At 42.8% G+C, this 20,032-nt stretch overlaps 1 protein-coding gene and 1 long non-coding RNA gene across 2 annotated transcripts in view; one reads left to right on the forward strand and one right to left on the reverse strand.

The window, feature by feature from the left end:
- Window positions 1-249: 249 nt before the first annotated feature.
- Window positions 250-19,797, forward strand: LOC123455777. Its single transcript, XR_006634132.1, has 3 exons — window positions 250-425; window positions 16,369-16,499; window positions 19,516-19,797. It is a non-coding gene; the product is annotated as an uncharacterized LOC123455777 (long non-coding RNA).
- The window catches only part of Peli1 (pellino E3 ubiquitin protein ligase 1), a 45,599-nt gene continuing 31,907 nt past the window's right edge, over window positions 6,341-20,032 (reverse strand). The window contains exons 3-7 of the mRNA XM_004660084.2: window positions 17,095-17,224; window positions 14,223-14,324; window positions 10,126-10,323; window positions 9,848-10,036; window positions 6,341-8,717 (exon numbers count right to left, since the gene is read on the reverse strand). Of these exons, the coding sequence (XP_004660141.1) occupies window positions 8,151-8,717; window positions 9,848-10,036; window positions 10,126-10,323; window positions 14,223-14,324; window positions 17,095-17,224 (1,186 nt within the window). The 3' untranslated portion in view covers window positions 6,341-8,150. The remainder of the gene's footprint in view (window positions 8,718-9,847; window positions 10,037-10,125; window positions 10,324-14,222; window positions 14,325-17,094; window positions 17,225-20,032) is intronic.

The raw sequence follows: 20,032 nt of genomic DNA on the forward strand, positions 1-20,032 counted from the left end.
AAAACTAAAAGAAAAAAAAAAAAGAACAAAAGGCATACTGGGGTGTGATAAGTAACAGAACAAAAATGACCGGATTACTCAGTTCTACCTATTCTTTTTGTATTTGCAAGGAGAGAGAGGCAGAGAACAGATAGAGCCGTGGTCCATCTGAGGGTTGTCATGGAGCTGCAAAGCTTCACATCTGTCAAGGCCCCCGAGTCCTTGACAAAGGCTTTTCCTCTCACACAGCTCACCTGTCTTCTGCAGGACACAGGGGAAGATGTCAAGGACGATAATCTTCACCTCTGGTGCAGGGAGCAGATTTTTCAGTGGCCCCAACATTCCAGAGTGACCAAGCTTCCACAACTGCTTTATGGAGGCCCCTGTGGCAAAATTCACCACCGTCCGTCCACGCACAGCCTCTTTCTGGACTTTTGAATCTGCAGGTATTTTGTTTGTTTGTTTGTTTTTAATATTTTTATTTATTTATTTGACACATAGAGAAAGAGGCAGAGAGAGAAGGGCCTCCAGCCACTGCAAATAAACTCCAGATGCATGCACCCCCTTGTGCATCTGGCTAACGCGAGTCCTGGGGAATTGAGACTCGAAATGAGGTCCTTAGGCTTCACAGGCGAGCGTTTAACCGCTAAGCCATCTCTCCGGCCCTGTTTTGTTTTTTTGAAGACAGGAGACTTTAATCACTAGCAGCTCGGCGGTCTCAGAAAAGGAAGGGTTTCCCATTACGCACATCGCAGCACCACGGTGAAGTCTTGTGATACAGCACTAGGGGTGTCCGGGAGCGCCAGGAAAGGGACAGGTGGCTGGGAGGCTCGTGGGCATGATCTTTAGGCCCCTGACGCCTCTGCCTACTGGGGCGTCTGAATCCCACCTTCTGTTTGGCTTTAATTCTGACTCTCAGATGCAGAAGGCCAAACCCATCATGCAACTCACTGTATCACTGCCATTAGCTTGTGCAAAGTTCGCCAGTTTCTTTCATTCCCCACTAACTCCAGTTTCCACGCCCCCTCCACCGCATCTCTGTGCCCTCCTGAAGGCAAACATTTTGTTACTCACTGGAGACAGCATCTCACTATGTAGCCCACACTAGCCTCAGACTTTCAGTAATCTTCCTGCTTCAGCTTCCAGAGTGTTGAGGTTATTTTAGAAAAAAAATAATAATAAATTAAGACTTGGGCTGGAGGGATGGCTTAGCGGTTAAGGCGTGTTTGCCTGCAAAGCCAAAAGGACCCAGGTTCGATTCCCCAGGACCGCATTAGCCACAGGCACAAGGGGGCACACGCATCTGGAGTTCCTTTGCAGTGGCTAGAGGCCCTGGTACGCCCATTCTCTCCCTCTTTCTCGGTGAAATAAATAAATAATAAAATATAAATAAAAAGGAAATTAAGACTTCGGAGGTCTCCCCCAAAAGAACTCAATATGGTCCAGCCAACTTGGCTCCTTCTGAAGCCCAGCCCACACCTCCCGAGGCCCCTCACTTTCTGCAGTTTTGTTTCAGCATGACCACCAGAGGCAGCAGATTCCACACAATCGGGTGTTACATGTAAAGGCCACTGGCAGCCACACTGCTTAGGGCTCAGGTGGCTTCCTTCAGGATAGAGGACTCTGGGTGCTTTGGGAGCTGGGGTGGACCTTCATTGAACGTGCTCGCAGAAGTCTGGGGATCTGTCGCTTTGACAATGTTGCCCTCAGTGTGGAGAGAAGACATCAACACATTGGGTTCTGAGCTGTTTGTGAGCTCTACCAGACTAGGCAGGACCTCTGTGTCAACCACTTGGCCAATGCTCCAATTGCAGCCCTCAGTGAAACAGGACATGGCTTAACAGGTGTTGGAAAGATTATTTATTTATTTTTGTTTTTCAAGGTAGGGTCTCACTCTGGCTCAGGATGACCTGGCATTCACTATGTAGTCTCAGGGTGGCCTCAAACTCACGGTGATCCTCCTACCTCTGCCTCCCAAGTGCTGAGATTAAAGGCATGCACCACCATGCCCAGCTTGGAAAGAATTTTATTGTCACGATGCTGGCAGAAGTTGGGAGAAGGCAGGCAACATTTGCTCCATGGCTACCTTGCAAAGATACAGGCTGTTATATCCACCCAGCGTGGATAAAGTCCACACGATGTTCCACAGAAATGTGGTTGGCACGGTTGATGACGCAATGGCCAGTATATGTGGGACTGCGCTGCTCAAAATAATAAGCTCTCTGAATTCTGGGCCGCCACCGGCTGTATCACCAAGGGCCCACACTACCTGTTCACACAGTCACACGAGGGGAAGACAGGAACTCAACCAGAGGCTGAATGACACCCCTTCCATGACGGCTCAGAGCCCAGGCTGCCGGAACTGCAAGTCGGGGGAGAAACAATGGCTTCGGGAACTCCGCCAGCCTGGGAATGACCCGTGCTTCCAGGAGCGTTCTTTTCTCATGACAGCATTTTCCTGGCAGCCTGGGGGCCACAAAACCTAAAACGGGATCTGAGTTATTGCACATCTTTGATCATTTCATCCAGAGTGAGGCAGGTATTCTAGGAAGCCACTAACCTTGGTTTAGCACTTACCATACCATATTGCAATTGATTATTTCACTTTCTACTACGTTTGATTATTTACTTTCTCCATATTGCAATTGATTATTTCACTTTCCACTGCATTTGATTATTTATGTTCTACATTTTCAGCATGCAAGGGTAGAAATCACTTCTATTTTACTCCTATTTCATATCTCCAGGGTCTTCCACTTACCTCAGTATATTTTTTTAATTGAACAAATGAATCTGATATAGGCATTCAGACTCCAATGCATGCTTCCTTTCTTAGGGGATGTGCACGTCTGACAGGTTAGGCAGGTAAGATATATTCATAGTGAGTGAAAAGAAAGACTCTTCATATATCTTTAATGTTTCTTAAATATCACTAATTTAAAAAGAGCACTATATATTGTGATAGCCATGAAGAGGAAAAACAAAAACAAAAACAAATTAAGAGGGCTGGAGAGATGGCTTAGCGGTTAAGGAACTTGCCTGCAAAGCCAAAGAACCCAGCTTCAATTCCCCAGGACCCACGTAAGCCAGATGTACAAGGGGGAGCATGCATCTGGAGTTTGTCTGTAGTGGCTGGAGGCCCTGGCGCACCTTTTCTCTCTCTGCTGCTTTCTCACATCGTAACAGAAATACAGAAAACCCAACACTAAAAGCAATCTATTAGCACACCCAAGGCTCAGGGATTGCTGGAGAAGAGAGGGCATGAAGGCAAGAACCACTGAGTGTGTAGGAACACCCTGAGGTACAGCCCACACAGAAACTCAGAGGCTCTAATTACCCCACAAGGAACATCAAGGACCCCACTGAGGACCCTCATGGTAACGGAGACTGGGGATAAGTGTATACAAGACTATAACCTGTGTCAATAAAAATAGGTATTTATAATTTAAACAAAAACTAACAGATCCAAGAAACTGACCCCTTTTCAAACCATATCCACTGCCACTACCTTGACCCAAGACAATGACTCCTAGTAAGGAAGTCAAATTGTCATTCCCAGGCTCAAACTCTTCCCATCTCACACAGAATAAAAGTCCTTCATAAACTGGGCGTGGTAGCAAATGCCTTTAATCCCAGCACTCAGGAGGCAGAGGTAGGAGGATCGCCATGAGTTCTAGACCATCCTGAGACTCCATAGTGAATTCCAGGTCAGCCTGGACCAGAAAAACTAAAAGCAGCCAGGCGTAGTGGCACACGCCTTTAATCCCAGCACTCGAGAGGCAGAGGTAGGAAGATCACCATGAGTCCAAGGCCACCCTGGGGCTACATAGTGAATTCCACGTCAGCCTGGGCTAGAGTAAGACCCTACCTTGAAAAAAAAAAAAAAAAAACCCTAAAAACAAAAGTCCTTCATGATCTATCTCCTGTCACAAGCCTGTCATTTAAAAAAAAAAAAAAAAAGTCAGCTGGGCGCGGTGGCGCACACCTTTAATCCGAGCACTTGGGAGGCAGAGGTAGGATGATTGTCATGAGTTCAAGGCCACCCTGAGACTCCATAGTGAAGCCCAGGTCAGCCTGGGCTAGAGTGAGACCCTACCTCGAAAAACCAAAATAAAAAATAAAAAAAAAAATCTTGGACTGGAGAGATGGCTTAGCACTTAAGCTGCTGGCTGGCGATCCAGGTTTGATTTCCTAGTGCCAAGATAAAGCCAGATAGATGTACAAGGTGGCACTGGCATCTGGAGTTTTTTGCAGTGCCTGGAGGCCCTGGTGTGCCCATTTTCTCTCTCCCTAATTACCTCAAATAAATGTTTAAAAAAAATCTTAAAGCCAGGCATGGTGTCACATGCCCTTAATCCTAGCACTCAGGAGGCAGAAGTAGGAGGATCACCATGAGTTCCAGGCCACTTTGAAACTACATAGTGAATTCCAGGCCAGCCTGGTCTAGAGCTAAACCCTACCTACCCTGGAAAGAAAAATAAGAAAGAAAGAAAAAAAAAAAAAAAAAAACCTTCCCTCTTATACTTCCTATTTTCATACCTCATAACCACGCTGCCACCTTTAGGGAAACTTCCAATTCAGGGTCCTTGCAATGAATGGCTGCACCCTCCACCCAAACATACTTTTTCCTAAGCTCCATCATGTTTTGACTCAAACACCACATTCCCAGCAAGGCTTTCCCTGGTCCTACTGCGCGACCTTCCTCCTTGCACGTGGTATTTTCTCTTCTTTTCTGCTTTATTTATCCCCTCAGCAGTGTTCTACCTTGCCATTTTTACTTTTTCTTCTCCATTGTTCCCTTTCTCATTATGGAGGTAGGCAACTTTTTCTTCTTGCGGCATCACCCAATGTTTGGAATGTGGTTTGATGCACACCAGGAACTGGTGTTTGTGCTGTGTGAGCAAGTAATACATACTTCAGGAAGGGAAGTGTAAAAGACAAGTTACGTAGCTGTGCTGGTCAGATTTGCTACAAGGCTAATGCTTATAGAGAAAGCAGTGGGGACCACAGACCTCATGACCAGCTGAATGTACAGTAGGTAGCTCAGGAGATACACTGGGGAAAAGGACCATGGTTCTAAAATTGCTTGTAATTTTATGGGGAAAATGGATATTCATATATTCATTGGTGGTCTCAGTACGCGTCAAAAGATCATGTATCAGGCTGGAGAGATGGCTTAGCAGTTAAGATGTTTGTCTGCAAAGCCAAAGGATCCGGTTCGATTCTCCAGGACCCACATAAGCCAGATTCGTAAGGGGGTGCGTGCATCTGGAGTGCTGGAGTCCTGGCGTGCCCATTTTCTCTCTGCCTCTTTCTGCATCAAATAACTATGTTAAGATCATGTATCACTTGTGGCTCTTGAGATATCTTGAAGGAAAAATAGAGTTGGAGCACTCAAACATTATGTGTAACTATGTATTTAAATAATTTATTCCTAATCAACACTAGAAGATTTTTATATAAGAGCAAAGTAAGCAGTTATGACTTCAAGAGGACAGCTTGGGGCTGGGGATACAGCACCCATGTTTGAGTGCTTTCTTTGCATGTGTGAGACCCTAACTTCAATCTCTAACACCACAGGGGTCAACATACCAATAACAAGACTCTCACGTTTGAATGTTTGCCCTTTGTGACTCATACTCTGGATGAATGGAAAGGGAATTCTTTGGGCAAAATAAGGAACTTTCAAATATGAAGATTGCTTTCATAAAAGTGGCAAGGATTATCTTTTTTTGAAAGTGCTTTTAGGAGGCCTCTGTAGACACTTTTTTTTTTTTGTTTAATACAGTTGGAAAACTAGGGCACTCGGCAAAGAGACAGGACTAACAATCAAAGTACTCGAACAGAAAGCAGTGTCTAACGTAAGCCAGGCCTTTCCTATCCGTTAGGAGAAAATTCCAGCCCTTTGAGAGGAACATGAAACTCTTTATTGTCACTAAGGCACAAATTGTATCGTTGAGCATGCAGTTTGTGAAGAGGCAACTGTCTAATAGGACTTACCTTACTTAGAAAAGGTGAAGTTACTCAACCACGAACATTGTTATTAGTAAGACATGGCTACAAAGAGAACCAGTGACCTTAAAGTGTTAGTTAAATGCAGAGTCCTTAAGTATTTCAGATGAGTATTCTTAAAGGGTAGGTAGAGTCAGTTTTTACTTCTGGCTTCTCATTCTCAGTTGCAAAAAGAAACACAGGTCAGGCGTGGTGGTGCACACCTTTAATCCCAGCACTTGGAAGGCAGAGGTAGGAGGATCACCATGAGTTCGAGGCCACCCTGAGACTACATAGTGAATTCCAGGTCAGCCTGGGCCAGAGTGAGACCCTACCTCAAAAAACCAAAAAAAAAAAAGGAAACACAGAGGCAAATTCACATGTTTATTTTGAAAAGTATTTACTTAGTTTGAATAAATTAATTGCAAATAAAAATTAAGCTACAATACACAGCCTGAATGGAAATGACAAGAACACACACGACACAGGACTCAAGTTTCCTCGCATTAGTCACAGAGCATGGGACAACCTAGAAAACGTCAAAAATCAGTTAAATTCTCTGAAAAGGGGGTAACCAGCAGTTACTGATACATCACAACTAACTTATAATACTAGTTTCCTGACATGCATTTCCTGAGTGAACCCAAATGATCCTCTTTTCAAAACAAGAAACGTTGACAAAAAATAAAATAAAATAAAATAGTTCATGGCTTCTAAGCATTTTTTTAAAAAGTCAGAACATTAATGTTATAGGATAAATTAAAGCTATGCTACTACATACAAAAATTTGCTATGGTCAATTAAGTATTATACAACCTTTCAAACTAAAGGAAAGAAATCAAAAGACTGAGAGATGATTCTGCCTAATCGAAAGTCGACTGATTTCTGTAAGTGTCACACAGGGTTTGGTGTAGTGCAATTGTCTGTACTTCTGGTGCTTGTTTACAGAAGGCTTGGAGTGGAGAGAAGTGTCGTCTCGCCTCAGAAGCACAGTGTCCACGGGAGTTCAAGAACGGGCAGCCCCTGCAGGGCGCTCCTCCGCTCTGCCTCACTGGTGACGCTCACCGCCAGCCAAGCGCTTCCTTGGGCTACGCTGCAACTCCTTAGCATCCAAGCCCACAGTTAAGCTTGGTCTGCTAGGCTAAAAAAGGGAGGTACTATGGTCGTTCAACCCTTTCTGTCTCTAGATTTTCCAATGCCTGGATAATGCCATATGTAGAATAATTAACAAAACATTTTCTTTTTTTTTTCTCTAAAAGCAATCAAGTCACTCTTTTTATTAATTTATACTTTTTCTTATAGGAATGCTCTCCCCCCCCCCTAAAAACAGTGAACAGATGAATCACAGTTTATATCAAAAAAATAAACTTGCCAAATGGTGCTGGTACTAAAAACAGGTTAGTTATCACGGGAGAAAAATAGGTAATCTGGATTAAACTGCATATTCAAAGGAGCGTATAAAACGTTCTTTAGACTGTACTTTTGTTATAGTACTACACTTGAGAGAAACATTAAGGAAAAAAGTCTTTCCTGGTTAACTTCGATGTGGTTAAAAACAAACACCTCTGAGACAATGGTAACTAATATGAATCTGGTTTTACAAAGTATCGAAATTACCAAATCCCCTGTTTATGTGGGGCTAGGGAGAGGCTCTCTGGTCCTTCTCGACTTTGCAACTGTTGAGCTGCGTGCGCACTAACTGCCATTCACACCCAAGGCGTGCGACACCAGCTACCATGCTGCTCTGTTAAGAACATTCGATTCTCTGTGATCAAGATAAATAGAAGAAAATTTAACATACAAGTTGCTGTATTGTACAATGTTTGCAACAAACTGTAAACTAACATAGTTTGAACCAACAGTACCCTCAGTTATATAAAACAATTTCTCAGCACTGAGGCTGGGTGATTCAAAAACTAAAATGAAGGCATCAAATTAGACTTATGTCTTGTTCTCCTCAAAATATAGTTTCAAAACTCAGAATTCAGAAGTCTAGAACTTTCAAAAATTCCTTTGCTTAAGATTTTGCTCAGAAATTGACGCTGATTATAAATATTTAAAAAATTTCTTCATTTTAATGCAAATGACCAGAGCAGAGAAACTGACATGGACAACGGGTTGGAAAACCCAACTCACTTAGCTTATAAATGTAAAATGCAGTCCTGAGGGACAACTGTCCGTTAGTCCAGCGGTCCTTGGAAAATAAGTCTGATGTAGCCTTGCTCACCAGCCAGCTGATGCGCACAGAAGGGGCAGGCTGCGTGGAACGTGTGTGTGCCATGCGGAAGCGGGATCTGGGACCAGTAGGCCGTTGTCTTTTCTGAACACACATGCCCACAAGGGCTGAACGCATGGGTTGGAGGGCCGGCGTCCACATAAAACCCAGCTTCACACCCAAGCCACAGAGGGACGTAGGGACCCACAGACCTACACATAGGACACTCCCGGTCTTTGCCGTCACGCTCTTCCTTGTTTCCCCAGTCATGGTAGCCGTGGACGTGGCCGCAGTTTAGGTATACCCACGGCTGTTTTTCATCGACGACGTCTTTCCTCTTCATGCTTGGGAATGCTAGCGTGTTAAACCCGACGGGGCACTGAGGCCGGGCTGCATTGATTTCCTGTCTCAAAGCTTCCAGATGCTTCACGGTGGGAGTATGGGAAAGGCCTTCTGCAGTACGCCACAGCAAGGTTGCGCCGCAGAGGTCCACCAGCGAGCCATCTTGTAACTGATTCGTTTCCATTTCCACCTACAGGACAAAAGGATAAAAAGAACATTCATCACTGTCTTCATTTTTGTAAAAAATAATTTTATTTATTTGCAAGCAGAGACAGAAAATAGAGACAGAGACTGGGCATGCCAGGGCCTCCAGCCACTGCAAACAAACTCCAGCCACATGTGCCACTTTGTACAACTGCCTTTACAGAGGTACTGGGGAACTCGAACCCAGGTCATTAGCTTTGCAGACAAGTGCCTTAACCGCTGAGCCATCTCTCCAGCCCTGTGTTTTGATTTTTACCTGTGAGTTTTGGTCTTACATGCTTCTAGCTCAAGAAGTGATATTTCCTAGGATTATCCAGTAAATACCCAAGAAACTTGAATATTTATCCATAAACTTAAATGTATCATGATATTGAGTATCATGAAAAGTACAAGTTTGAGAACTAAAGATAAAATATTCAAGAGTAACATCTCTCGTTTTAGCTTAAAGAAAACTTATGACAAATATCTGACTAATCATTCAATCTAGTATCTTTGGGTAAGACAGTCAAAGGAATAAACAAATCAGCACGCTGTTTAATCTAGGACAGTTTACGTTACAAGCTATGTAACCGTAATGTAACAGAAGAATAAATGCTTCCAGTTCCCTGATTGAAACCCAAAATACTGTGCTGTAGTGCGTGTTTGGAAATCAGCACTGGATTGTCCAAAATAGCTGTGTCAGCAACATATTCAAGAGGTGCTTCTTAAAAACGTGGGCTAAGCCAGGCATGGTGGCACACACCTTTAATCCCAGAGCCTAGGAGGCAGAGATAGGAGGATTGCCATGAGTTCGAGGCCACCCTGAGACTACATAGTGAATTCTAGGTCAGCCTGGGCTAGAGTGAGACCCTACCTTGAAGAAAAAAAAAAAAAAGTGGGCTAGGAAGATGGCTCAGCAGTTAAAAGCACTTGCCTGCAAAGCCTGCCTGCTGGGGTTCAATTCCCTGGTACCTACATTAAAGGTAGATGCACAAAGGGGCACATGATCTGGAGTTCATTATGGCAAGAGGCCCTGGAGCACCCTCCTCCCTCAAATAAGTAAATAACAAAATGCACTTAGAACAGCCTATTCACGTATCTCCTGCAGTTCAAGAAGAAGCTCAACTGAGTACCTACCATCTTTCCCCTCTGCTGAGCTGATCTGGTTTCGCGCAGACTGAATACATTTCCACACACTGATATTTCTCTCCATATTCCCGGCTTGGAGTCTTCCGTGAACCCGTTGCGTGGATGCATCACAAGGACTCCATTGGTGGTCAAGCCATCCATCTGCCCATCAGAGGTCTTCCATTTGGCAGCCTTTTCCTATAAAGAGTAGTGAGTTTCTATTTATTTGTCATTTGTAATTGGCATTTTTTTTAAAAAAAGCAAAATTTAGGGAATTAGCCTTTTACCCCAAGAAAGATGTTTTTTGATGAATCAAATCCCGCAGCATAAATTCGGGCTGTAAAGGGGGGATTCCGTTCACATATGATTCTACAGGCAAATCTTGATATAGTGCTTTGTACAGACTGTGTATCAGAATTACTTTGACTTCCAGGAACTGTGTCGGTTACTACAAAATCAATAGGACTCTCAGTTGATCGACCAATCTAAAAGGAAAAACAAATATATAAGCCTAATTTTAAAAAAGTGACAGTAAAACCCAACCAAGAAAGGCTTAAGAGGAAAAAACATTAGATAAGCCTCTGAAATTTCTAAGGTCAAGCTTATAATACTTAACTTTGGGGGCATGTGTACCCCTGAAAACTCACCTGTCATACTCTCTGATAGAGTGGTCACGCAGAGAATTAACCGAGAAGATGGAATTTATGAAACCTTAGGGAATAGAGAATTCTGGATGGCTGTGATTTTAAAACCTGGTTAAGTGGGAATAATCTACGAAGCATTACTCTACCTTGTTTAGCAGAGTATAGTGAATGTATCAGTATGTTTTGTGATCTCTCTAGAACATGGCAGTAGGGATATCCTTCATATAAATCTGAAGCTCAGCGATGTCTCCAGGCTCTACAAGGTGTGCAAGAACACTGATCTCTATGCTAAAGGCTGGGCAGCCTTGCTCTGAGGCCTGGGCACAGCTCAGATCTTTTTCATTTATTTTTTTCAGGTTACTAGCTACCAATTCTTGCTTATAACTGTGTTTGTTTTCGTCAACGGCCTCTCCCCTGTAGCCACTCACTCGTGTCTCGACTCCCCACCTCCTGCGGGTGTGCTGGGGTTGCAGATCCTCATGCACTGCCACCCCGGCTCTGGGACCCACACTCAGACCCAGGCTTGCCCTGCCAGCACTTGATCCACGGCGAGTCCCGCCGCCTCCAGACGCCCGTTTCCCAGTCATCCCTCGCTTCGTGGAGCCTGACCGTCAAGAGTCCCTTACGTTAGCACACTTTCATGGTGAACTTATTAGTGCCTTTGCCCTATCTTTGAGTAAAATAGGCCTTTTCATTTAGCTTGAACAGTTTGGGTGAGAAGTTGGTGGGTTAGCAAATGCAAGATTGGAGTTTTTTAAAAAATAATGATATCCAAAGAAAATGGCACACACCTTTGAAACTAACACTATTTCCCTGAGTAGAAAGACACAGTTAGAGACAACAGATGCAGTCCAAGGACTGGTCTGCATTTTTATCTTCTCTTCCCCTCTCCTCTTCCTACCTTCTCTCTCTCTCTCTCTCTTTGTTTCTTTTTTGAGGTAGTGCCTTGAACTCCAATGTTGCCAGAGGCTGCCTCTAAACTTCTGAGCATCCCGATTCAGCTTCCCAGGCCCCTTTTCCTAGGCAAGCGTTCCCCCACTGAGCTAGTTCCACCCCCTATTTTACTTATTATTTTGAAATAGGGTCCAGACAGGTCTTGAACTTGTGATTACCTTCTTCAGCCTCCCATGCAGTAGGAATTAGAGACTTGGGTCACAGAGCCTGGTTATAGCTTTTTCTGTAAGAAATATGCCTCTCCTTTTGTCAATCCAGACAAATATCCTAACATTTCTGTACACAAGGTTCCTGCTACAAGTAGTTCTTCATCATCAATCTACCACAATGTATTAATAATAATAATGATAATCATTATTATTATTTTGCCAGAATGTCTTTGCACTGGTTGTTGGCAAAAGTCCTACTCAACTTGATAAGAATTTCCAGATAAAAAAGACTCTCAAGTCCTTCCTCCACCTTCTTCATCCCAAGCACAGGTCTACTCTTCACATTTAGACCAAGGGTGTCAGACCTGGCATATAAACGAACTGGAGTTATCTGATGGAATGAACAATGAACGTGAAATTTAGAAGGCAGCTAATTCAAAGTGGGATCCAAGTGGTTTCTCAAAGACTGGCTCATTTACTGGAGGAGTTTTTGGCTTCTCTCAGGCTTTGTGATGCGGAGGCTTGAACTGTCCACAGGCATAATGCCCGTAGAGACTCATGCTACTGGGAACAATTATCTTCTTTAGGAAAACAAAAGAAAACTAAGATAAAAGATTCACAAGGGCTGGGGAGATGGCTTGGCATTTAAAGTGCCTGCCAGCAAAGCCAAAGGCCCCAGGATTGATCCCCCAGGACCCACGGAAGCCAGCTGCACAAGGCGGCAAGTGGGTCTAGAGTTTGTTTGCAGTGGCAGGAGGCCCTGGAAACTCCCATTCTCTTTCTTCTCTCTCTCTGCCTATTTGTCTGTCTCTTTCTCTCAAATGAATAAATAATAAAATATTTAAAAAAGATAAAGAAATACAAGGCATTTCTTGAAATGTATAATCAAATATCTAGATGCCACCTTGATTTGAGAAAAGCTCAGCACATTTACTTTAATTGCTTGTTCGTGAAGCTCAACAAGAAGAGTCAGTGTCAAGCCCGGCATTACTTAGCCGTGATCCACACTTCCTGGCCGTGTAGGACGCTAGTAACGGAGCGCCAGTGAAGGTGAAAACAAGGACAAACGCCCTTACTCTCAGACCGTGGTAGAATACAAATTTACACTTCAGAAGACAGAGCAACCCCACAAATATCTTGCCAATGATTAAAATCAAATGTACCTCTAGAACTGTTCACTTACTTAAAAAAATATTTTGTTGGGCTGGAGAGATGGCTTAGCGGTTAAGCGCTTGCCTATGAAGCTTAAGGACCCCGGTTCGAGGCTCGGTTCCCCAGGTCCCACGTTAGCCAGATGCACAAGGGGGCGCACACGTCTGGAGTTCGTTTGCAGAGGCTGGAAGCCCTGGCGCGCCCATTCTCTCTCTCTCCCTCTATCTGTCTTTCTCTCTGTGTCTGTCGCTCTCAAATAAAAAAATAAAATAAAAATTAAAAAAAAAAATTTTGTTTAAGTGCTGGGGCGAGGGGGCCATTGCAAATAAACTCCAGACACATGTGCCACTTTGTGCATCTGGTTTTATGTGGGTCCTAGGGACTTAAACCTGGGCTGACAACCTTTGCAAACAAGTGCCTTTAACCACTGGACCATCTCTCCAGCCCTTGTTTACTTATTTAATAAAATAAAGAAAAATAAAAATTAATTGGGACAGTAACTACAAAAACATACCAGCCAATTCTAGTTAAGTTTCCTTCAAAAAACTAATATAAAGGAAGAAATATTAAGAATTTTGTTTACATCTTTGGGCTTCATCACTCTACAGTCTGTAAGAGAGTCTGGGTTTTGTTTGTACCTTTTGTTATTTCAGCCTGTAGTCACCTCCTTAATCAGTTAGTTTACAAAAATGTTAGCATTAGATTGATACAAAGATCAAAGGGGGGGGGGTCTAAAAAAGTTTTAACAGTAGCTTTGACCAAATATGTGCTGAATAACAAGTATAACTTCCCATATTTGAAGTAAATAGTTAAAAATTGTCTGTAATTTTTGTTACCTAGAAAAGAAGGTGGGAGGTAATATAAGAAAAGAAAAAAAAAGTTAAAATGTGTGCAGAACACTTCTGGGTTTCTTTTTACTATATTGCTAGCACAGATCTGAGTATCTTACATGTATAAACTGATTTACACCTCTTTAATAGTCATGAGGGAGACTTAGCTATCTGCAGTCTACAGAGGAAGGCACTGAGGCATCAAGCAGCTAAGAAAAGCTTACCAGGAATTCTCATTCCAGAGCCTATCTTTTAACCATGATACAATGGCTTTTATATAGGAGGTTTCAAAAGCAATACATGTTTTAAACAGATACTTATCAAAACAGATACTTATTAAAATATGGTGATATTTGGGCTGGAGAGATGGCTTAGCCTATGAAGCCTAAGGACCGCAGTTTGAGGCTCGATTCCCCAGGACCCACATTAGCCAGATGCACAAGGGGGCGCACGCATCTGGAGTTCGTTTGCAGTGACTGGAGGCCCTGGTGTGCCCACTTTCTCTCTCTCTCTCTATCTGCCTATTTCTCTGTCACTCTCAAATAAATAAATAAAAATGAACAACAACAAAAAAATATGGTGATATTTAATTTGACCACAGCAAAGCCACTGAGAGTATTTTTTTTCATGCTTGAATGAAAAGTTCATCCGATACCTGAAACATGTCGGTGCTGCTGTCGTGAGTATATTCAACAACCACTGTCTGGGCCCGAGACAGAGTGTACGATATGCTGTGCTGGTCCTTGTTGCTTATTGCCTGTCGATGAAAACGTGAACGGCAAAACTTAGCAATCAATCACGTCACAGTATCTTTCCACAAAAGGAAGGTAAAAAAATCGTCACACAACTTATGCAAGACAATGACAATCTTTTTTCTTTTTAAAGTGATCTGAGAACTGTGTGGATCTACCAGAGTTAGAGCATTTTCTAACCATTCGGGACTGCACGGATGACAGCCGCTTGGTGCATGCTGGCCAGAAACCTTCACAGCGCGGTTAAATGTAACAAAAGGAAGTAGAGGCAATGCCTAGAATTTCTATTTTTTTTTTAACTTTTCCTAAATGAAAAACATTGCTAAACAAGAACTTTCAGGCTTTATTTTCAGACATTTCTATGCAAATGAGATGAAGATATTATCAGGAGGGGAAATCTCATAACTTCAACAAAGGAAGTGGGAACGGATCATGCGGAGGGGAACAGACAGGAAGACACAAGACTGATTATACACAGCCAAGAGGCCGTTAAGGAGAAATGTTTGGTTTCAATTTTGAGCTCATATATAATAGATAAGGCTTTGAAACCACAGCTTTAAGACGACGAAGAGGACTAAGCTTTACGCTGTGACTCCTGAGTCCTGAGACTACAGGCACGGGCCCTGTCCAGCCGAACCGCTGTTTCTTGTCTTATCAAGAAACAATCAAGACTGCCCATTGCATGTTTTTCAAATGACTGCTATTCTGTATTTTTTTAAATTTTATTTATTTATTTATTTGAGAGCGACAGACACAGAGAGAAAGACAGATAGAGGGAGAGAGAGAGAATGGGCGCGCCAGGGCTTCCAGCCTCTGCAAACGAACTCCAGACGCGTGCGCCCCCTTGTGCATCTGGCTAATGTGGGACCTGGGGAACCGAGCCTCGAACCGGGGTCCTTAGGCTTCACAGGCAAGCGCTTAACCGCTAAGCCATCTCTCCAGCCCCTATTCTGTATGTTTTTGAAGGTGAAGGTAGAAACAGGGTCTCGAAGTATAGTCAAGATTAGATTAGACCCTCTATCCTTTTGCTTCAGTTTCCTGTTTTTAGTAGTAAGGGCACAAATTCAGGGCATAACACATGCCAGGCAAGCGCTCTATCACTGAGCTACACCCCCAGCCCTAAAAATTAATTGTAATGGTTAGAGAAATCCAGCTTTTGTGGGCTTTGAGGCTACACTTTTTAGCTGTCAAGCGTACGCACAGCGAGGGCAGAGCATGGTGAGGTGAGCTGGAGTCTCGCTGGAAGGCGAGGCTCTAATTATTCATCCCAGATGTCTGCCAGACTAGGCAGCTAAGCATTCTCCATGACCTCAAAGTTCAAAACTGCCCTCTAACCAATTTTCTATTCCTAAGATAAGAGGACAATAGTGAAAACATGAGGAACATGACAGTTTGAAAATGAGAAAGTATAAAATAAGATAATTCAGAGGTGGAGATTATAACTAATAGTGGCCCTCAAATCAAAATACTATGAGCTAAGGGACGTCCAAAAGCGTTAAGTGCACTTGGCTATCACAATGCCATGAGGGCTCAGATGGCACTTAGTGGGTGGGGACTAAGGCTCTTTAAGTTTCCTGTAGATGTTGGGTTAGCCCAACGTAACGAAGAATTGGCAGATCCAAAAGGACAAGAGAATTCCGGGGGGGATAAATACTACCAAAGGCTCCGAGACTGGCTTTCACTTGCTCCTACCATTCATGTACGCATTCTCCGCCAAAGAGCCAAAGGAACTAACCTCAGTATGAACGTACCCTTCCTAGATTCATTGGCTCTCAAGTAACAACAGGTCTACTTGAGGCTTGAATCCTTTGTTTGGTGCTCCAAAGTAGATATCAGACATGGCTGAAGATCCATTTAAATGTAGGGTTGGGATTACAACCCAAGACACAGTAACATATGTCAGTTATACTGCATCTCATTTATTTAACTTGCAAGGATATATAGCTTAGAGACTATAATATTTACATAGACCCTGGGCCAACTTATCTAACATACAGCTAACTTCCCAAAGTGAAACAACTGCTGATTTTTCTTCTGTGCTTATCACAGCGTTGAATTCAGCCTGTGTTGTAAAAGCGGAAGACGAGGAACTCATAGGCAAGGGAAAGATCTGAGATTTCCTGGATGTCTCGATCACTCGAGGAAAACCACAAGTGCAGGCCCAGCTTCTAGAAATTCTGGTAAGCAAGGAAAAAGAGCCCCCAGGGATTCAGAAGGCCAGGTCCAGAAGTTATACAGTAAATACAGCTGAGATGTTTCTTCCACTTCTTTGACTCAAACTAAGGATTCTTAAGGTCTACTTTGTGAAAACACTGTGGAAATCACGAAACAAACCAAATATCAGCCAAAACAAGTTAGTCCACAGAACTTCTGATAAAGACTCCCAGCAGCAATTTCCCACCCACAGTGCTCCTGACATCTAAATGCACTGTTCAGCGACACACCTTTACCACCCACGTAAGACCCCACAGGGCAGCAGAAACCCCTGGCTCCTCAGGTTGTATGGTGCATAATTCTACGTGGTACCAGATCAAGCGCTGGCCTCACCTCTATCTCCTGTAGCATGTGAATGGGAATGAAAATGCTTGCTTCTAATTTCTATCCCTTCAAATAAAATGCTTCCAAAGTCTCTTAATCAATCTGACCAAAAGGAAATTTCTGGAACAGAAATGTGAAGCAAGTGCTGGAGGATGTAGACAATGTCAGGTGTGTTAATTTCTGCACATGAGTTCCTTCCACTCGTTGCTCTGTGCTTTGGGGGGGGGGCGCGGTTACCTTTGCAGCCTGAGGGGTGCAGGCGATGTGCACAGTGCTGGGCTTCACCCCATTTGCTTTAGGTCGTTTATACAGAGCAAACCTACTTTTCCTCCTTCCTCTATCGCCATTTGGGAGAGACCCATTATACCTGAAGGGAGGAAAGCAGAGTTGAAGTGATCTCTTATAAATCTCACGATTACAAAACAAATGCTTCACTCTGCCTTACATAATCAATTACCAATTATCTATTAGCACATGGTAGTTCTTTCAAATTCCTTTCAGCAATTGCTGAAAACCAGCTGTCTGGGTATGAAATAAAGTGAGATTCTTTCTGGCTTTATTTCGAGTCACACAGAAGAAGTACCTTTTATATTATAGACAGCTTTGATTTTACACACACACACACACACACACTCTCTCTCTCTCTCTCTCTCTCTCTCTCTCTCTCTCCCTCTCTCTTCAATTAGTGGCATATCTGATTCCTCATGACTCAGTCTATTTTTTAAGTTATTTTGTTTTGCACACACCGATACAACCTTTAAAATTACAGTATGTATTGTTTATAACAATCTCCTTTCATTGTGGAGTTAAACACTTTAACTAAACTTCTAAAACAAGGAATCTCTAGACTTGTTAAATCCGAGCTACTAACTAGAATATACACAGACATTTTTCCAGTTCCTATCTGACTGAGAATGTCCTGATGTGTGGTTAAACATATTTGCAGTAGGCAGATGGTACGATCACTTCTTAGCAACATATGTTATGCCCAACAATAGGTAAGTAAGGAAAGTATCAAAACAAGTGACCAAAAGTTAAAAACAAACATATCTGGGTATGTACCACATACCAGGCACTAATACATTCTATCCCATATATCACATCTTACTTAAATCTAGTCTCATAAAAGCGGCCAGATAAATAGGCCCAGAGGAATTCTTTCTACAGGTCACACACATGACCCTGGCAAAATCTGACTATGAATCTAGGTAGGCTTGTCTTTTTTTTTTAAAACAGTCTTTATTGCTTCAAGACAAAAGCAGCAATCGGAAGTTTAAGAAGGGGAAGGGGGAAGAGGAAGGATGAACAACTTTGCACTGCATAAAGCCTTGCTAATCTTGTGGCCTGACCCTAAGTACAAAGTAGAGCCCTGTGGTGAACCCAGTGTTTTGCTACTTGAGGTCATGTGTTGCCAACAGCCCTTCCATAAGCTGTCCCTCATTACTGTCCTCTTAAGGTCTTTGACCAATTGCTATTCTGGATGTATGCTATTTCCCAAGTTGTATTCCTGAATCCAAGGCTTAGAAAACAAAATAGCAATAGCAGGAAACAGACAACTTTGTCCATTTTCACTTCCACAGTTTTATCTGCATCTTAAGATATATACTCCATCTAGAGATAACTGTTATTGCTTATACTTAACTGAAAAACTTCAAGGCTAAGAGAAGTAGTTTAACAATCATATATTAAGCCGGGCATGGTGGCACGTGCCTTTAATCCCAGCACTTGGGAGGCAGAGATAGGAGGATCACTGTGAGTTTGAGGTCAGCCTGAGCTAGAATGAGACCCTACCTCAAAAAAAAAAAAAGAAAGAAAGAAAGAAAGAAAACAAAAATCATATATTAGGGCTGTAGAGATGCCTTAGTGGTTAAGGCACTTGCCTGCAAAGTCAAAGGACTCAGGTTCGATTCCCCAGAACCCATGTAAACCAGATGTACAAGGTGGCACAGGTGTCTGGGATTCGTTTGCAGTGGCTGGATGCCCTGGTGTACCAATTCTCTGTCTTTCTTCCTCACACAAATATATAAAAATAAAAATTTTTAAAAAATCATATATTAAATTTTAAACTCTAATATATTCAATGGCTTTTTATAACATTTTGTACTATAAGAACTTAATACAGAATAGCTTTTACATTTGTTCGTTTGGTTTTTAGTAGTTAAGAGGTGTTTGTCACTAATACAACCAAAATTCATGTGACCTAAAGCTGTAATATTGTAGTTAATATAGTTTATACTGGGGTTACAGGCAAGTGCCACCACACTCAAGTTTGGTTTTTGACAGAAAAAATTTAAGTTTCTAAAGGCAGTTAAAAACTAATGCTCATCAGGCTGACCCGCCTATGGGAACACAGCGGAGCGTTGGGGTAACAATGGCACCTAGGATTTCTGACTTGCAGTCAAGTTCAGTCTGAACAACACTCTCCTATGTACAAGAAGTTAAATCAGCCTGGACCTCAAACATACTACAAAATCTAGAGCTCTAGACATTTAGGCGAAAGGGGTGAAAGCAGTAGTTAGACAGAACATTCAGTCTCTAGATTCTCCAGTTAATAGACCACCTCCATTTTGACAGCTTACATAGATTAAAGTACTGGAATTATCTGTTCCTTATTCATTCTACTGCTTCCCTTACGCCTACACTCAATCTTTTTATTAGGAAGCAAGCTGGACTCGAGGCTCAAATTACCAACTACCTCGGACGGGCAAAGAGCAAATGAACACCAACCTACGCAAATGACTTAATGCTGGCAAGTAAGGCCGGGACTGAAGGAAAAGGTTTCTAAAATCTGTGAAACAGAAGAGCAACTGTTAAACAGAAGAATAAATAAATAAAAGAAAAAAATAAATAAAGGGCTGGAGAGATGGCTTAGTGGTTAAGCGCTTGCCTGTGAAGCCAAAGGACCCTGGTTCGAGGCTTGATTCCCCAGGACCCAAGTAAGCCAGATGCACAAAGGGGCACATGCATCTGGAGTTTGCAGTGGCTGGAGGCCTCTCTGCCTCTTTCTCTCTCTGTCTATCTGCTGCTCCCAAACAAATAAATAAAAATAAAGAAAAGAAAAGAGGAACCGTGTCCTTTCTGGGAGTGGGTGGGGGTAAGGTACAGTTTATGCAGTGTTTGAACACTTATGAGAATGCATGCATATGAGCATTGAGTGTCTTACTGTGGTAACATC

This window comes from Jaculus jaculus, chromosome 18 (assembly GCF_020740685.1).
Source record: "Jaculus jaculus isolate mJacJac1 chromosome 18, mJacJac1.mat.Y.cur, whole genome shotgun sequence".
Taxonomy (NCBI): Eukaryota; Metazoa; Chordata; class Mammalia; order Rodentia; family Dipodidae; genus Jaculus; species Jaculus jaculus.